At 51.5% G+C, this 17,402-nt stretch overlaps 1 protein-coding gene across 1 annotated transcript in view; it reads left to right on the top strand.

Annotated features, from left to right (window-relative positions):
- SARDH (sarcosine dehydrogenase) overlaps window positions 1-17,402 on the top strand; it is a 94,251-nt gene that overhangs the window by 34,013 nt on the left and 42,836 nt on the right. The window contains exons 11-17 of the mRNA XM_034752060.1: window positions 1,229-1,370; window positions 6,939-7,022; window positions 7,456-7,569; window positions 8,819-8,957; window positions 10,154-10,267; window positions 16,055-16,202; window positions 16,857-16,950. Of these exons, the coding sequence (XP_034607951.1) occupies window positions 1,229-1,370; window positions 6,939-7,022; window positions 7,456-7,569; window positions 8,819-8,957; window positions 10,154-10,267; window positions 16,055-16,202; window positions 16,857-16,950 (835 nt within the window). The remainder of the gene's footprint in view (window positions 1-1,228; window positions 1,371-6,938; window positions 7,023-7,455; window positions 7,570-8,818; window positions 8,958-10,153; window positions 10,268-16,054; window positions 16,203-16,856; window positions 16,951-17,402) is intronic.

Below are 17,402 nucleotides of genomic sequence, written 5' to 3'. Positions count from 1 at the left end.
TTTCCGCCCTCCCGGCCCCAAACAAGGCTCCCTCACTGTCTCCTTCCCGCTTCTCGGCCTCTTCCGACAATGCTGAGTGAGATGAAAGGGCTTGGTTAGGTAGAAAGCCCTGGGGGCCGTGTGCCTGGCGACGAGTGACCAGAAGTAGGGGATTAGCACACATAGGGTGACCAGACAGCAAGTGTGAAAAATCGGGACTGGGGTGGGGGTAATAGGAGCCTATATAAGAAAAAGACCCAAAAATCGGGACTGTCCCTATAAAATCGGGACATCTGGTCACCCTAAGTGCACAAGGCCCTCGCCTGGGGAGACTTGAAATAACTAGTCTGAGCTCATCATGAGAAAACGAGTTGTTTGGCCTCTCTCTAGCACTCGCTGTATGACTCTACAGCCCCTCCCGCACCCCCCTTCCTCCCAGAAGCACACACAGTCAGCCATACTTGTAATCAGTTGGCAGCTCTGTAGAAAGGGCTTCAGGATGGGAGTAGGGGGAGGCACAGGCCAGGTGCCGTACGTTGGCAGAGCTGGTTGCTGAGACCAGGACTGGAATAGGAGGGGGCACTGTGGGAAGGCCAGGACTGAAGTAATAGGGGTGCAATGTGGCAGAGTCGAGGGGCAGTGGCAAAGCTGAGGGCGTGTGTGTGTGTGGGGGTGAGGGAGCGGACGGAAAAGCAGGGAGCTTTGCAGGCCGAGCTAGAGCTGTGCGAGTGCCCGGGCACTGGGCTAGCATACGACATGTCACGGCAGGCTGAGGGGATTGGCAGAGCTGTGTGTGAGTGGCGTGCATGGTACCCCTAGTTCGCCACCTGGCAATCAGCTATGCAGGCCCCAGGAAGTGGAGAATAGTTGTGGTGCAATCTGCTCTGTGCCCACGCCCTCCTGATCCCTTCGCTCACATTCCCTCTGCTCGGCCTGCCCCTGACACCCTACTCCAGGGGACCGGGAGCAGGGCCGGCGTAGAGCCCTGATGTCAGCTCTGCACCAGCCAAGGAGGTGCCTGCACAGACGGTATTTTCAGGGGTCTGCCTTGTCTGTTTAGACTTCAGGCTCTTTCACTATGTGTATGTACAGCACCTAGCACAAGGGGGCTGTGAGTTCAGCTGCAGACTCCAGGGACTGCTCTAATCCAAGTAACAATGGCTTCCTCCCGTTGCTGTAAGGTCGCATGGCCCTCAGAGCACGGGCTGGGAGCTTTGCCTCTGAAGGTTGCCTTCTCTTTGCCTTTCAGGAGGTTTCACCGCTCTCTCACCGCCAACAACCGCTGGATCCGGGAGCGAAGCCACGAGTCGTACGCCAAGAACTATTCAGTCGTCTTCCCCTACGACGAGCCGCTGGCCGGGCGCAACATGAGGAGGGACCCCCTGCACGAGGTCGGTGCCCAAACCCCCCTGGGAAATGCTGGCTTGAGGGCATGGGGGAGCAAGGCACCCAACTGCCACTGGTAGCTATGTGAATCTAAGCAAGGCTTGTCCATGAGCACGTGCCCACTCACCAAACGTTGAGGGGGCAATGGCCAGGCCTGCCCTTCAGCCCTCAGAAAAGCAGCTGCTTTTTTGTGGCAAGAGGAACCACTGAGCAATGCAAAAGGCTACCCTGGCNTATGTGTATGCACAGCACCTAGCACAAGGGGGCTGTGAGTTCAGCTGCAGACTCTAGGGACTGCTCTAATCCAAGTAACAATGGCTTCCTCCCGTTGCTGTAAGGTCGCATGGCCCTCAGAGCACGGGCTGGGAGCTTTGCCTCTGAAGGGTGCCTTCTCTTTGCCTTTCAGGAGGTTTCACCGCTCTCTCACCGCCAACAACCGCTGGATCCGGGAGCGAAGCCACGAGTCATACGCCAAGAACTATTCGGTCGTCTTCCCCTACGACGAGCCGCTGGCCGGGCGCAACATGAGGAGGGACCCCCTGCACGAGGTCGGTGCCCAAACCCCCTGGGAAATGCTGGCTTGAGGGCATGGGGGAGCAAGGCACCCAGCTGCCACTGGTAGCTATGTGAATTTAAGCAAGGCTTGTCCATGAGCACGTGCCCACTCACCAAATGTTGAGGGGGCAATGGCCAGGCATGCCCTTCAGCCCCCAGAAAAGTAGCTGCTTATTTGTCGCAAGAGGAACTACTGAGCAATGCAAAAGGCTACCCTGGCTGCCTCCTTCTGGCTCAGAAAGTGCCAGACTGGAGACAGGGCTGAAGCCCGGGGGCCTGATCCATTGCTGGTGTGAATGGGCACCGTTCCCTGGAAATCAAGGGCACTGGGCTCAAATACACCAGTGGCGAACTGGGCCCTGGGGTCTCCTGCATGGCTAGTGCAAAACGGGGTCCCGGGGTCCTGTTGGTGGAGCTGCTCAGCGTGCTTACAGGTTTCCTGTTCTCACTGCAGCCGCGTCTTACCTGTGTGATGATGGGTCTCTTAAACACCAGCCCTTGCTCTCCCTGGCTGTCTTGCCAGCCCGGCTGAGTGACGCGTGGAGATAGCAGTGTGGGCGGATGGCACTTTCAAGCAGATGGCGCTGTATTAATAGCCGACTACGGCCTGTCAGTTTCCAGGGCTCTGGTACCCAGCTGTCACTGCCCGACTCCGAATCCCTCAGAAAGGCCGGGCTGGCATGGCTGGAGCGAAACTGTTCGGTGGCAGGAAACCTCAGGAAGGAGGGTTTCTAAAAGGGAAGCTCAAAAGCTGCCATTGGCTTTGTCTCTCTGCTCGGTCCCACGCCTGGTACTGGGCTGATGCCGGACTGTTCCTGGAGACACTTACCAGGCAGACTTGAGGGGGATTGAGGAGAAGGGATACAAGATGTGGAGACGGACCTTTAAATAGCGAGCGCTTTCCTGGGATTGCACTAGGTCCCTGCCTCACTGGGAAAGGTTTTGCAGGTGCCCTTGGCAGCTGGTTGCTCTCTGATGCCTACTGCTCTTTAGTTTTCTGGAGGGGCGAGCTCTCTGAGTGGTTGGAGTCCGGACCACTGGCTTCTCTTCTTGCCTTTGCTGCTGACCTCCTACGTCATCTTGAACCAATCCCTTCAGGCCAAAATTTTCAAATTTGGGGTCTTAAAAAAGAGGCCTGGTTTTTCAAAGGTGCTTTGCCCATGCAACACCCAGGATTACCATGACTCCGCACCACCAAAACCACCTGCTTGCAGCCAGGGGACCAGATTCTGATCTCATTTCCGCTGCTGTAAATCTGAAGTGACTCCACTTACCTTCGCACCAGTGTGAACAAGATCAGAATCGGAAACCAAGTTTCCTGAGCCAGTTTCAGCCGGTTGTTAATTCTGATCCCTCCATTTACCCCCCACTGTAGTGCAGAGCCTTGAGCAGCGATACAGAAATTCCCTCGCACGCACACCCCACTCTGCTGTCAACAGCTCAGTTGTTTTCTGTCACTGAGAATGCAATTTTGTTTTAATAGCATGTCTAATACGTGGTGCCCATTTGACTGACAACCTGGTATTTATACACTAAGCGCCAAAACATGGGTGTGTTTTATAAATAGACGTGGATCATTTCTAAAATATTCAACAATAAATGTTCTTTTTGAACATAAACACGAAACAAAAATATCATGATGGTTCACTTGATTACTGTGAGGAGAGACTTTTTTGGAGGGGGGAATGGGGAAGAAATGAAAAAGGGGACATATAAATATTAAATCAGAATATTATTTTTATTACTTTAAAAATTTATGTTGGGGAAAATCTGGCCCTTGTGCTTATCAGTCAGTTACCAATCAACACAATATAACCCAAACTTTGGCACTGTGCATATGGAGCCTGTGGAACTCCTTGCTACAAGATTTTATTATATTTTTACTTCACTGCAGTTAGGTCGTTGGTGTACAGAGATCACTGCCTATCATCCTGACCAATACTGTCTCGTTGTTTCCTTTCCTTATATCTGGCCCATCTGTTGTCTCTTGTCTGGTATTTAGATTGCAAACTCATGGGGGACAGGAGCTGTCTTTTGGTTCTGTTTGTACAGCACTTAGCACACTGGAATGTAGCCGTATTAAAACACACATCGTTTGCCTTCAGAACATTAAGCTGACTAATAATTGTCTGGGGCTGGGAAGAAATTTCATTCCCCCAGCTACTCAAACACCTGAGTCCCTCTCCTCCCCACCCAGCCCAATAATTAAATACATAAGACTCTGTACTGGCCACTGCTGGAGGAAGGACTATATGGAGTTGATCCCAGACACCACTTCCTACAATCCTTTTATAATAATCCAATGCCTGTCTGCACCGATTAATAGATTTTAAGGCCAGAAGGGACCTGATATTCTGCATAACAGAAGCCGTAGAATTTCATCTAGGTCTGATCATGGTTGTTTATTCACTAGCTCATTAGAAGCATTTTTCAATGAATCCCACTATTCTTTCCCCTTTGATTCTTCCGGTGCATAGCTTACAGAGGCTTGAATTCACCCATGTGCAGACCAATGCATTGCTGATGTCCACCTGAAGTCCTGGTGCTGGTCGCCTGCACAGAGTGAATTGTTTTGTGAGGATCCTGTCTTTGTTCCTTCTCTTCCTTTCATCTCCTGCTCTCAAAGCAGCCGCCATCTAATTAATGCTGATAAAACCAGGAATGTCTGGGAAGGGTCATCCTGGTTTCCACAAATGCTTTCCTGGTGTGTCTGGTGCTTCACAGGGCAGTGAAAATGCAGGTTATGCCATGCAGACTTCCCTGAGATAAGCCACCATCCCAAACCCACAGCCTGGGTCAGTGACCAAACAGGGGGGTTGAGACAGATGGCCAGTGTATGTGACTGAGCATTTTGGGGAAGGGCACACTTTGGAGCAGGGATAGGAGGGTGTGGAGCAGGGAAAGCAGAAACATGGGGGAAATCCCACCCGCTGACTTGGTTTTGCCCTGAGGTTTCTAGCTCTGTGAACCTACGCTATTGATTTCTCGAACCCTCAGCACAGAGAGAAGGGTCAATCGCTCCCAGCATGGAAATGCCAGGTCTGGAAAGCAGGAGGAACGGACTGCCGGGTTGGTCAGATGTCCGACCATCCTCACCGGGGCCTGAGTTCATCGCAGCAGATGAGTGCCGTGGTCCCAGACAAGCCAGACATTGGCTGGCTAGTACACCAATGGCTACTGTTCTGCAGGCTTTTTTTTCTGACCCTCCCTGTGGAATTACAATCACACCCCTGCGAACACAAATCCTGCTAATGCGAATAACAATCATACTCAGCACTTCCATTGCGCTTTTAATTTTCCGAGTGTTCTCCAGCTGTCAGGTAAATATCTCCTCCCGACTCTTCTGGGTGGCAGGGAAATATTTCCACTCCTGCTTTTCAAACAGGGACACCCTGAGGAGTTCGTGACTTGCCCAGTGCCACAGACAGAGGGAATGTGACAATCGTAGTATCATAGAACTGGAAGGGAGCTCGAGAGGTTATCTAGTCCAGTCCCCTGCACTTGTGACAGGACTAAGTGTTATCTAGACCATCCCTGAAACCTGCTCTTAAAAATCTCCAATGATGGAGATTCCACCAGCTCCCTAGGCCATTTATTCCAGTGCTTAACCACTCTGACAGTTAGGAAGTTTTTCCTAATGTCCAACCTAAACCTCCCTTGCTGCAGTTTAAGCCCATTGCTTCTTATCCTATCCTCAGATGTTAAGAAGAACAATTCTTCTCCCTCCTCCTTCTAACAACCTTTTACATACTTGAAAACTGTTAGTATGTCCTCTCTGTCTTCTCTTCTCCAGACTAAACAAACCCAATTTTTTCAATCTTCCCTCACAGGTCATGTTTTCTAGATCTTTAATCATTTTTGTTGCTCTTCTCTGGACTTTCTCCAATTTGTCCACATCTTTCCTGAAATGTGGCTCCCAGAACTGGACACAATACTCCAGTTGAGGCCTAATCAGCGTGGAGTAGAGCTGAAGAATTACTTCTCGTGTCTTGCTTACAACACTCCTGCTAATACAGCCAAGAATGATATTCACTTTTTTTGCAACAGTGTTACACTGTTGACTCATATTTAGCTTGTGATCAACTCTCACCCCCAGATCCCTTTCTGTAGTACTCCTTCCTAGGCAGTCATTTCCCATTTTGTATGTGTGCAACTGATTGTTCCTTCCTAAATGAAGTACTTTGCATTTGTCCTTACTGAATTTCTTCCTATTTGCTTCAGACCATTTCTCCAGTTTGTCCAGATCATTTTGAATTTTAATCCTATCCTCCAAAGCACTTGCAACCCCTCCCGGCTTGGTATCGTCCGCAAACTTTATAAGTGTACTCTCCATCAATGATTTAGATAATGGCATAAAGATATTGAACAGAACCGGACCCAGAACTGATCCTTGCGGGACCCCACTCATTATGCCCTTCCAGCACGACTGTGAACCACTGATAACTACTCTCTGGGAACAGTTTTCCAACCAGTTTTGCACCCACCTTATAGTAGTTCCATCTAGGTTGTATTTCCCTAGTTTGTTTATGAGAAGGTCATGCGAGACAATATCAAAAGCTTTACTAAAGTCAAGCTATACCACATCTACCGCTTCCCCCCTATCCACAAGGCTTGTTACCCTGTCAAATCAGGTTGCCAGAATTCGAACTCAGCAGAGCCCTGCTCTCAGTTCTTTGCTCAGACCAACCTGTCTCAGAGCACAGAGAGAGCGTGGTGGGGTGCCACGTGGCTGCCATGCCAGTTACCTATGCCAGGGTTGATCTCAGTAACACCCAGATGGCACGCAGGACCATCGTTGAGCTGGTGCTAGGCAGAGAGCACCCCTTAGGCTGCTGTAACCAAGGCAGGAGTCAAAGCCAGTTTCTTGACAAATCCCCTGCTCTGCTGTAGCCAGGGCAATCGGCAGCAGTAAGGGAAACAGCCTGGAAAGTGACTCTGGGGGAGGAGGCCGGTTTGATCAGGTGTTCAGTGCCCAGCGTTTCTAACGCACAGCTTTTTTTTTTGCCCCACGTCCATAGGAGCTTCTCCAGCAAGGCTGTGTGTACCAGGAGAGGCATGGCTGGGAGAGACCCGGCTGGTTTAATCCGCGGGGCGCAGCTCCGGTAAGCACAGCAGCATTTCTCATGCTACAGCCATGGGGCAAAGCCCTGGAGACCTGTTAAATGGCATACAGAGGCCTGTAATGGGACCCGAGGAGAGGTTTTTGGTGCATGTGTGTGTGCGCACGTGTGCAATGGGTGTGAAATGCTCCAACACCTGAACCTCAAATCTGAACCCTTTCCTATTTCAGGAAGGGGCAGGGGAAGAGGGAGCATCTGAAATCCACTTTCCAGATCGGAACTTGCATCCACAGTCCAATCCAACACGGCAAATGGGCTGGTTTCCAGGTGTGGTTTGAATGTGGTGGAAATCTCATCAGAATAGCTGGCAAACCCAAACCCACCTGCTGGTCCTGCCCCCTCAGCCCTTTCCCTAATACTTCACTGTCGATTATTTTCCTCCATTGTCCTTTTCTCCTCCCCTCTTTGTTGTCAGGTTTTGGATTACGACTACTATGGTGCTTATAACCAAAAGCGCCACGGCTCCTACCTCTATAACCAACTGCTAGGGGATGAATACACCTTTGATTTCCCACCTCATCACGACATTGTGAGTAGAAAATGCCTGCTAGTCAATGGGCTCCTTCTCTGGACCAATCTGCTCTCTAATTCTATCGTGGGGCAGCAAAAGGCCAACTGAGCTGCTTGTTGTGGTCTTGTGGGGCTGCAAGGAATTGGGAAGAGGGACTTTGTCTTACTCTAACTTGGTTAGGCACCAAGGATAACTGCAGAGCTGTATAAAATGCATAATAAACATCAGAATTTTTCAGGCTGGAATTCACTCCAGTCCCCTGGGTTCAGTAGTACCTGGGCGTTGTGCTGGGCAGTGGGGGTGAATTTCTCCTGCTCAGTGCATTGTGAAAATGGAGTCGAATGTTGGGTTGGGCCTGTATGCACAGTGCATGATTTTTCAAGGCACTTACAATTATTATTGGTTGGTTATTTTCCAAGCCGTCGTTTTTCAACCACACCAATTGCGTTTCCTCTTTTGAGAGATGAGTCTGCAGCAGGAGGGCCAGTCTTGAGAAGAGCCCTTTGCGGAGGGAGAGCAGAACCATTGATCTTAAAACCATACACACGTACCACGTAGACTGGGGTGGGGTTAGAGCAATGAGACCGGGAGCCACACCGTTATTCCTGGTGTTGGTTTTGTAAAACTCAGCTGGTGAGGTTTGGAAAAACTGAATCCGATCCCTGCTTTCCCCATCTTTACTGAAAAATGCCTCCAAACACCTTCATTACATGCTTGGAACCTCAAAATAAACAAATGGCCGAATGGAATTTTATTGTTGCTTTCCTAAATGAAAGAGTTGCTTTTGGGTTTGGAACACGCATGGAAAGGACTTGAATTTTTTTCCCCTAGCAAGTTTATAAGCTCCACAAAACAGGTACTTAAAGTGGAGAGTCCTCCCTCTAACTGTAATGTGTCGTTGCTGCAACGCTGTGATCCCCTATTAAGAACTCAATCAAAATCCATGCAGTCGAGAGATGAATTCTAGGGGGAAATGAAAACAAATTTGACAAGATGACACCAACTCAAAAGACAAGATATTGATGTAAGAAGCAGGGTACGAGTGCGTGTGGGGGAGGTGTTGTTATCAGGGATGCTCCATTTGAATATCTATTTTTAAAGGAACATTTAAAAATGCTACAGAAAGCTCAGGCACGAGTCAGATGCCCGCTTTTTTTTTTTGATTCTGCCGCCTCGTTATATAAATGGTTTTCATTTGTCTTGACTCTCCTTTTATGGAGCGAGAAGAGGGTGGCTTAGCTTCACCCGGGTGTGCTTTAATTTTTAGATCAAGAACGAATGCTTAACCTGCAGAAATGCGCTGGCTGTCTTTGACATGTCTTATTTTGGCAAATTCTACCTGGTTGGTCCTGAAGCAAGGAAGGCGGCCAACTGGCTGTTTACTGCTGATGTTAGCAAGTCACCAGGTACTGCTTCAACCTTGTTATTTCAGCTACAAGATGCCAGTTTTATTGATGTTTCTGCTGAGCATGGTACAAAAAACCCACCCTACAAAATTATATCTTTGAACAAGACTTGCGCTGTTTAACCTGAACTGTCTGTTTTCAAATTATTGCTTTTGCTGACGATGTTGGAAAGCAGCTGAGTGTGAAGGTTTTCCCTGCCCTCTTCCAGCGCTGCATTCGGATCTCCTTTCACTGGTGTAAACACCGTGACTTCTGAATCAGGTGCAGCTGAGATTAGAATCTGACACACACAGTCCAGTTAAAATTCACTGCTGGGCAAATGCATGCACTAGAATAAGCAGTGGTGACACCTAGTGGACAAATAGACTGATGTCAGTGGGGAGTTTGCTAATAATCTGAGTGGAAGAATGATGCATTTGGGATTGAATCTGTTCTCTCTTGCCCCAGTGTAAACTGGGGCTGGCCGCTGAAGTCAATCAGGCAACACTGATGAGAGGGAAAATCAGACCCATTCACCTTTTGAAGGTGACGTATTGATGGATTCAGGGCCAGATCCTCAGATGGCATAAATTGGCATGGCTAGATGGACTTCAGGGGAGCTCTGCTGAATTACACCACCTGAGGGTCTGACCCTTAACTTGTGCATTCCTTTTTATTCTCTAATTTGGATTTAAAAGGCTAATGCCATTTTCTAACCTTCAGGGCACTTGCTTTTCCTTTGAAAGTCTTGATTCTAGTGGTTTCCCACCTGGGTTCGTTGTTTGAACTTACACTGGTGTGGCTGATTCTTTGGTAGTTGAAGGGGCTGTGAATTAGCTCATTAACCTTTTCATTTCCAGAGAGATGGCTTCAAAGCCCAGCCTGCACCACAAGGGGAAGTTGAGTTGCTGAGGTCTCCTTTCTGGTCCTCTTTTGTCCTCATCATGCAATTCAATGTGACTAGCTGTCTCTGCTCAGGGGAGGCCTAACTCCTGAATTATGGAGAGGGCTGCCTATCAAGATCAAGTGTAGAGTGGGACGGGGGAGGTCTGAGTGAGCGTTAATGATGTGGCACAGTCAGCGGCTGCATGGGGACTGATTAGTGATTAGAAGGATTCCAATGCCTGGTTAGATTTTTGCATTTTTCACAAATGGCATTTGCGAAAATGCTGGAAGGTTTTGATCCCCAGTGCGTGTCTCTTTTCTCCTGTTTCTAGGACTGACTGTTTACACGTGCATGTTAAACAAAAGCGGCGGCGTTGAGAGTGATCTGACAGTCAGTCAAATCAGCCCTGGGACCCAGGTCTCTTCACTGACCCCAGCATTTGAAGGTAAAAACGTCAAGGGTTTAAAAGCAGAGAAATATTCCCTTGCTTGGCATAGACGTAAAAGTTCCCTTGGAAAATATTAGGGCTGATGGGCAGTGTCAGCTTAGTTCAAATTCCCTCTGCAGCTTCATGTACAATTTAGCGTTCTCCTTCGCTTCCTGTCCCAGACTCTTGTGTAGCATTGTTGTGCTCTGTTAAGCAGCTGCCTCGTCCTCTCCTAAGGGGCACATCCTCACTGCTGTAAATTCTCATTGCTCCATTGGCGTCAATGGTGTAAACGGTCCTCGCTCCTTTGAAGACAGTGTAGCTATAATAATTGACACCGGCTGTGGACCTGCCCTAAGGTACTTGGTGCATTGCTCTTGCTTTGTTGCTGGGCCCAGGTTTCAGTCAACCCCACCCACCCACCTAGACAACTGGGCTGGATTTCCTGCCCTGCCTGAAATGTGTGATCAAGGACTGAGTCTCCCAGGCTGGCTGCAGGCCCGGGAGAGTCCTAAACGCATTGGGCTGCAGGCCATGCTGGAACACAACGGGGCAATGGGGAGACTGGGGGTGTGCTGGCAACCTTCCAACAAGGGGCTCGTGTCCATGGCATGGCAGACATTCCCAGGGGTCACGCTGGCGTGATGTTCTAATGGCTCTTCACAGGGGCCTGGATGCCAGGTCTGAGGCCATAAAGGGTCACAAAGACTGCAGCTTTCCATGCTTGGGAATACCATAGCATAAGGGGGAGTCTTCCCTGGGGCGAGAACAGCCCTATGCCACCTCACCTGGTGGCCCCAGTGCAAGATGAGTGCTGGGAGAAGGCGGTGGGGGGTGGAGCTCACTGTCCTCTAGCTACTCTGTGGTGCTAGTTGGCTCCACAGGGGGAAGCACTGCAGGCAGCATGAGTTAGAGCAGCCCTGGGGCTGCTCTAGTTTATATCAGGGCTGTTCTGGTAACTGTCCACCCCCAGTGTACAAGAGCCACGGAGGTTGTGCACAGCCACCTTACCCTCCATCCTGGCTGCACTGAGCTTGGCTTGGCCGCAGCCCAGAATCAGGCCTGGCCTTCCATTTTCCATGAACGCTGAGCTTCTCCTTCACAAGCTGGCTGTGGCAGCAGAGGCTCGAATCAGCCTCGTCCAGCTCTTCAGTGCAAGGCACATGGATGGTGGTGGGATGGGTTTGTGGGGTACTGTAGGGGGAGCCCCCAGATCCTGCATGTGGCTGGTGGACCAGCTTCTAGGAGCCGGGAGCATGATAGTGCTGCGACCCGCTCCGTGGAAGCCAGTAGATTTGTATCCGCATTAAAAGGGGAAGAGTATCTGCAGGTTCAGTTTGAGGCCTGTCAACGTTGACCGTGTCTCTTCGATTTCCACGACAGCTCGAAGGGAATCTTGTTTCTATTGGCCAGCGTTCGGAGGGTGATTGCATTACTTAATACTAGCCACCTGGCTTTTCTTTCCCCCCTCCTCTTCATCTATCAATTGGTGTAACCGGATTAGCGCTCCCTTTTGCCCCCCGGCACTTGTAAACCAAGCAGGTGCTTATTGGCATTATTGGGTTTCGGTCAGACGCTGCTGCTCTGAATGGCTCTCGGGCAAGGGCGACCTCTCCTGCAGTCCTTATCTGCTGCAGTAAAGGGGAATTAGAAGGGAGCAGAGCAATCAGCCTGGGGATGGGGGGCGAAATGGAATTAGGAGGCTGCTGCGTGGCAGAGGGCATCTTGCTCGTCTACAATGGCTCCACCAAATGGCTTTGCCTCAGAAGCCTGGGTGTCTGTTTGCTAATGATACTGCTGCTTCAGCAGAGGACCAGACGCTCCTCGGAGTGGCACGCACACAGGAAAAGGAGAGCTTGGACTTCGGTCCTGAGTGAAAACAAGGTGGTGGGTCACAGCCCATTTGGCCTCCGCGTAAACCCCACCACGTAGTGGGGCGCGCTCTGCCTAGGAGCGGCCTGGGACTAGCATAGCTGGGGGCCCTGCAGGTCATGAGTAAGGTGCAATGGCAGCGTTATAGGCGGGTGTCTGCCGAGCTCGCGGGGAGAACGTCTACACAACCCCTGCCTGAGCCTTACCTGGCTCCCGCCAGTGCTGGTCCTCTCTCCCTTTGAGGAGCACTGAACACAGACGCGCACGCCCCTGAAGAAGGGAGGGAAGCCGCTCGGGGAGCGGCTGTGTTTGATGGCTGATGGAGGAGTTTAATAAAAGCAGATCTATTTTTCAATTACTGTAGGTGGCTGCACTTATTAGCGTTATGACAGATTTCTGGAGTGCAGAGCGGTAGAGGCAGGATCGATTCTGGAGCATTAATCAGCTCCCGAATCCCTTCTCTGGGTCGGGCTTTTCCCCCTTGGGTATTGCCGACTAAGTGAAATTTCCCGCTGCCACGAATGCAGCAGAAACGTTGACCAGGGCGAAATCCCCGCGCCCTGTGGAGCAGCCCTGACTACCTCCCCGGCCTCGTTAACCTTGTAACCCTGGCGTGGTGTCAGAGGGAATTGCTCAGCGATGAATGGGGAAATCCTCTTCGCTCCCCTTCCCCCCCATTCTTATTGCCCCTCCCCCCATTAGCATAGAAATCATCCTTGCTTCATGCTGGTCAGTCAGCCGGCACGTCCAAATGCCCCACGAGGCCCAAGCCAGTGCGGAAGGAAGCCTGGCGTACGTGAGCTTGAGCCTCTGTTGGACCAGTGCCTTGTTCTGGTAGCATTTTATACCCACTTACAGAGGCGTAAATTCTGTACCAAATGCAGGGCCCTGGAGAATCAGGCCTGTATCTCTGTAAGGATTTTCAGTACCATTTCCATGACCTTCTACACAGAGGGCTTGTCTGTACTACAGAGCCTGGGCTGGTATAGCTACGCCGGAGAAGCAGTGCATGCCGGCTTGTCTACAGTACAGCCGGGATAGCTGTGTCAGCAGAGCCCCCTAACAGAGACGCATTGTAAGCTGATCGAAGGAGTTCTGTCTGCATAGCTCCCCCACCGCCCTGAACAGCATTAGCTCTGCTGACAGAAGTGCTTTTCTATTGGCTTACTTGCGTCTACACTAGGGAGTTTTGCCGGCAGAGCTGTCTCCGTTTGCAGGTGTGATTTTTTTTTTTTTTGTCCACACTCCTAGCTGACATGGCTATGCTGGCAAAATCTTGTGATGGAGACCAGGCTGACAGGCCAGATCGTCAGCTGATGTAAATCAGCATCATTCCATGGACTTAGTCAGTTTACTCCAGCTGAGGATGTGACCCCGACCGAGAATTGCCTTTTCCATCTGGACCTTTCTAGTGATCTCCCAGAAGTGGAGGTCATGCAATAGGACTGGGAAATGCACTGTGGAAACACCTCGCCTCGCTGTCCCAGGGAGTTTGATCACAATATGTTTGTGCTGAGTTTTTCCAGAAGCGACTTTCATTTCCTGCCCTCTTTGCATCCCTTTGGATTGAAGGAACAAAGCACAGGGGCCCTATGCAGCTACGTTTCCACTGAGTGCCCGCAACCGGCACTGTCACCTTTCTGTGAAAAACATGCCTGTGAGGACAAGGCGATTTGTCGCTCTCTCCGTGTGTCTGGTGTCGGGGATGTCAGTAATGGGTGTGTGAGCATGTACGCGGGGTACTCGGAGGCTGTTCTGCCTTGCACTTCTCACTCGCTGAACACCTTGGTGTCGGTAGAATACTAAATTTTATAGTAGGGCAAACTGGCTGAAAACATGGCAGCTTCAGGGGTCCTCGGGGGAAGATTTTGCTGTCCGTTTCAAGGGTTCTTGACAAAAACTCTTGCTGCTTGGAATGACCCGATCCTACAAGCTCTTGGGTACAGAATCCTGGTTGAATTGAATGGGAGTGCCGCATGCTGAAGGATTGCATGGCTGGTACCTGTTACTCGGAGAACTCTGAAGATGAACTGTAGAAAGAAAAGAACAATTTGGGAGATAATAGAGCCTCTAAGGAAAGTCAGGGAAGCTGTCTGCATAGGAAAACAATACTGGAGCTGAGGGTACATAGATTCATAGATTCTAGGGCTGGAAGGGACCTCAAGAGGTCATCAAGTCCAGTCTCCTGCCCTCATGGCTGGACCAAATACGGTCTAGACCATCCCTGATAGACATTTATCTAACCTACTCTTAAATATCTCCAGAGAGGGAGATGCCACAACCTCCCTAGGCAGTTTATTCCAGTGTTTAACCACCCTGACAGTTAGGAACTTTTTCCTAATGTCCAACCTAAACCACCCTTGCTGCAGTTTAATCTACCCCGGAATAAAAGCCCCGTGGCACAGCCATGGCTGGCCCAGATCAGCGAGGTTAGGCTGTGGGGACGTTCTGGCTCAGGCTGGAGCCGGGTTCTGGGACTCTCCCCACTCAAGACTCCAGAGCAAATACCTACAAAGCAGTTTTACAGCCCAAGCCCCGCTAGTCAGCTGACCCGGGCCAGCCACGGGTGTTTAATTGCTGTGTAGACATCCTCTAAGAGGTTCGGGTGAGAGGCACTGTGTGATTGCATCATGCTACCCTTAGACGCTAGCTCTTGGAGCGACTTGCGGACCACCAGAGTAGTAACCCTTCCCCTCCTCCTCCCCCACACATGAGGGGGTGGCTTTTGGAGTTGAATGGAAGGCAAATTTTGTATTTGTATTTTCTGCGTCTCCCCTAACCCTGCGTCCGGCATTCACACCTGGGCGAAGTGTGTGCGCGACAGCCCCCGTGCTGGTTCGGTAACATTGTGCGCCCGCTTTGCACAGGTGTGACTGCAGCTAGATGGGATGCGGAGAGACCATCAGGTCCAGGGTCTATCTCCATTAGGTGATGTCAGACCATTAAAAGGGCGGGGGGGAAGGAGCTAATTCAAAGCTTTGTTCAAAACTTCAACTTAGTATCAGGTTTGATTATTGTTGTTGTTCTATTTTGCTGGTTGATCAACCCTTTCCGGTGCTGCAGAAAGCAGAAGTGATGAACAAAGGAAAGACCCTGGAGATCCTCTGGCCCTCACCTTTCCCAGACCTCACTCCGGCCTTACTGAGAAAAAACTCCTGTTGGGCTTGATCCCAGCAGGTGCTGCAGAGCCCTCAACTCTCACTGACTTAAATTTGAATCGAGGGTGCCCTAGCTTCTGTTTGCCAGAAGCTGGGAATGAGCAACCGGGAATGGATCACTTGATGATTGCCTGTTCTGTTCATTCCCTCTGGGGCACCTGGCACTGGCCACTGTCGGAAGACAGGTAGCAGCGGCTCCAGGCACCAGCACTCCAAGCACGTGCCTGGGGCGACAAGCCACGGGGCGGGGGGGCGCCCTGCCAGTCCCTGCAAGGGCAGCAGTCAGGCAGCCTTCGGCAGCATGCCTGCAGGAGGTCCGCCGGTCCCACAGATTCGGTGGCAATTCGGCGGTGGGTACGCCGGAGCCACAGGACCGGCAGACCTCCCGCAGGCATGCCGCCGAATCCGCGAGACCGGGGACCTCCCGCAGGCATGCCGCCGAAAGCTGCCTGCCTGCCGTGCTTGGGGTGGCAAAAAAGCTAGAGCCACCCCTGAAGACAGGATACTGGGCTAGATGGACCTTAGGTCTGACCCAGTAGGGCCGTTCTGATGTTTAGCCGCTTGCAGGATCGACCCCACTGGCTTCAAGGGGAGTTTTGCCCGAGTAAGGACTGCAGGGTTTGCCCCCCTTGTGGGAGGCTCCCAGCCCCGTTTGGCAGCTCTGAGAAGCCTCTGGCCTCTGGAGCGCTCGGCCAAGCGGAGTGTTGAGCTCAGCTGATCCGTGTGCCTGCGTGTGGCGTCTGTGGGACTCAAGAGCTGGCCGTGTTCCTTGCAGGGGATGGCTATTACCTGGCTGTTGGTGGAGCTGTTGCTCAGCACAACTGGTCGCACATCACCACGGTGCTGCAGGACATGAGGTTGCAGTGCAAACTGGTGGACTGCTCCGAGGAGCTGGGAATGATCAGCATCCAGGGGCCGGCAAGGTAAGCCGTGCACCGAGAGGCCGGAGAAGAGACCAGGGTCCCTGTGAAGTGACTGTTGACCTGGCACTGAATTTAACACCGTCCAAATTCCTCGCCACCTGTGACCGAAGCCAGGGGTCTGGAGGTGAAAGGCTGCTGCACTGATGTCTTGTCATCCTGATTGCCTAAACCCAGGGAAAGCTCTGGGGAACCATGTGGCATGCAGAGAAAGGGGCCTTGTCTTACCCTAAGACATTAATGCTGCAGCCTGTGCTGCTCCTGCTCCAGAGACAGATAAGTGACTGGTCCCTAGATGAGCTAATGATATTGGGCTAGATGGTGGCCTGCACTGAGGAGTGGCGGGGAGCTCACTGCAGCAGGACTCTGACTGGGCCAGCACCTTTTCTAGGGCAGCTTTAAGCCCCTTTCAGTGGCTGCAGGGGGGGCTTCCCACGTACCCTGCAGGCCACAGTTTGTGGGGGAAGGGACCCTTAACCCTACCCCTACTTGGGTGGCTAGCAGGGGGCTCCTACTGGTGCTCTTCCCAGCTCCTGCACAGGACATCCAGAACTTTCCATGTGAGCTGGCACAGTGGGTGTCATGCGTGAGCTAGTGACCTGCTGGCCCCTAGTTGTAGCATCCTTCTCACTAGGGTTTTCTGCTCTTTCCCTGCAGCCGTATGGTCCTTCAGGAGGTTCTCGACGCCGATCTCAGCAACGAGGCCTTCCCCTTCTCATCCCACAAGCTGGTGAAGGCAGCAGGATGCACGGTAGGAGCCCAAGGCCTAGGCTAAGACTCCTTCCTTCCATCACTTCGCATGGGGAAGGTTCTGCCCCTAGAGTTTTTGCTTAGGTCCCATGTGTGTCTAGGGCCTTTCACGTGAGGGCAACAAAGCATTTTGATTGGCTGAACCTCTCGCACAGCTCCAGCCCCGTGAGCAGGACCTCCTAGATCAGGATGCTGTACAAACAAAGGCCAATGCTGGACGTAACCCCTCCCACCCTCACCCCGCACACTAGCGTAGTTATATACCCACCTCAGTGCAGATCTGGGAAGCAGGGACTCCCAGACCAGCAGCTACGGGAACCAGGTTTGTGGTACGTGTGCGTGAGGGGGAGGAAGCTAAGATGGGGACCAGGATGTTGGGAGGTGAAGGTGTGAGATCTTTACAGTCCCCTGGGCTGGGATATAGAGTTGTGCACCACTAGCAATTCTGGTAAT

The sequence above is a fragment of the Trachemys scripta genome, chromosome 17 (genome assembly GCF_013100865.1).
Source record: "Trachemys scripta elegans isolate TJP31775 chromosome 17, CAS_Tse_1.0, whole genome shotgun sequence".
NCBI lineage: Eukaryota > Metazoa > Chordata > Testudines > Emydidae > Trachemys > Trachemys scripta.
The sequence above is the reverse complement of the archived record's forward strand: the minus strand, read 5'-3'. Positions and strand labels throughout refer to the sequence as shown.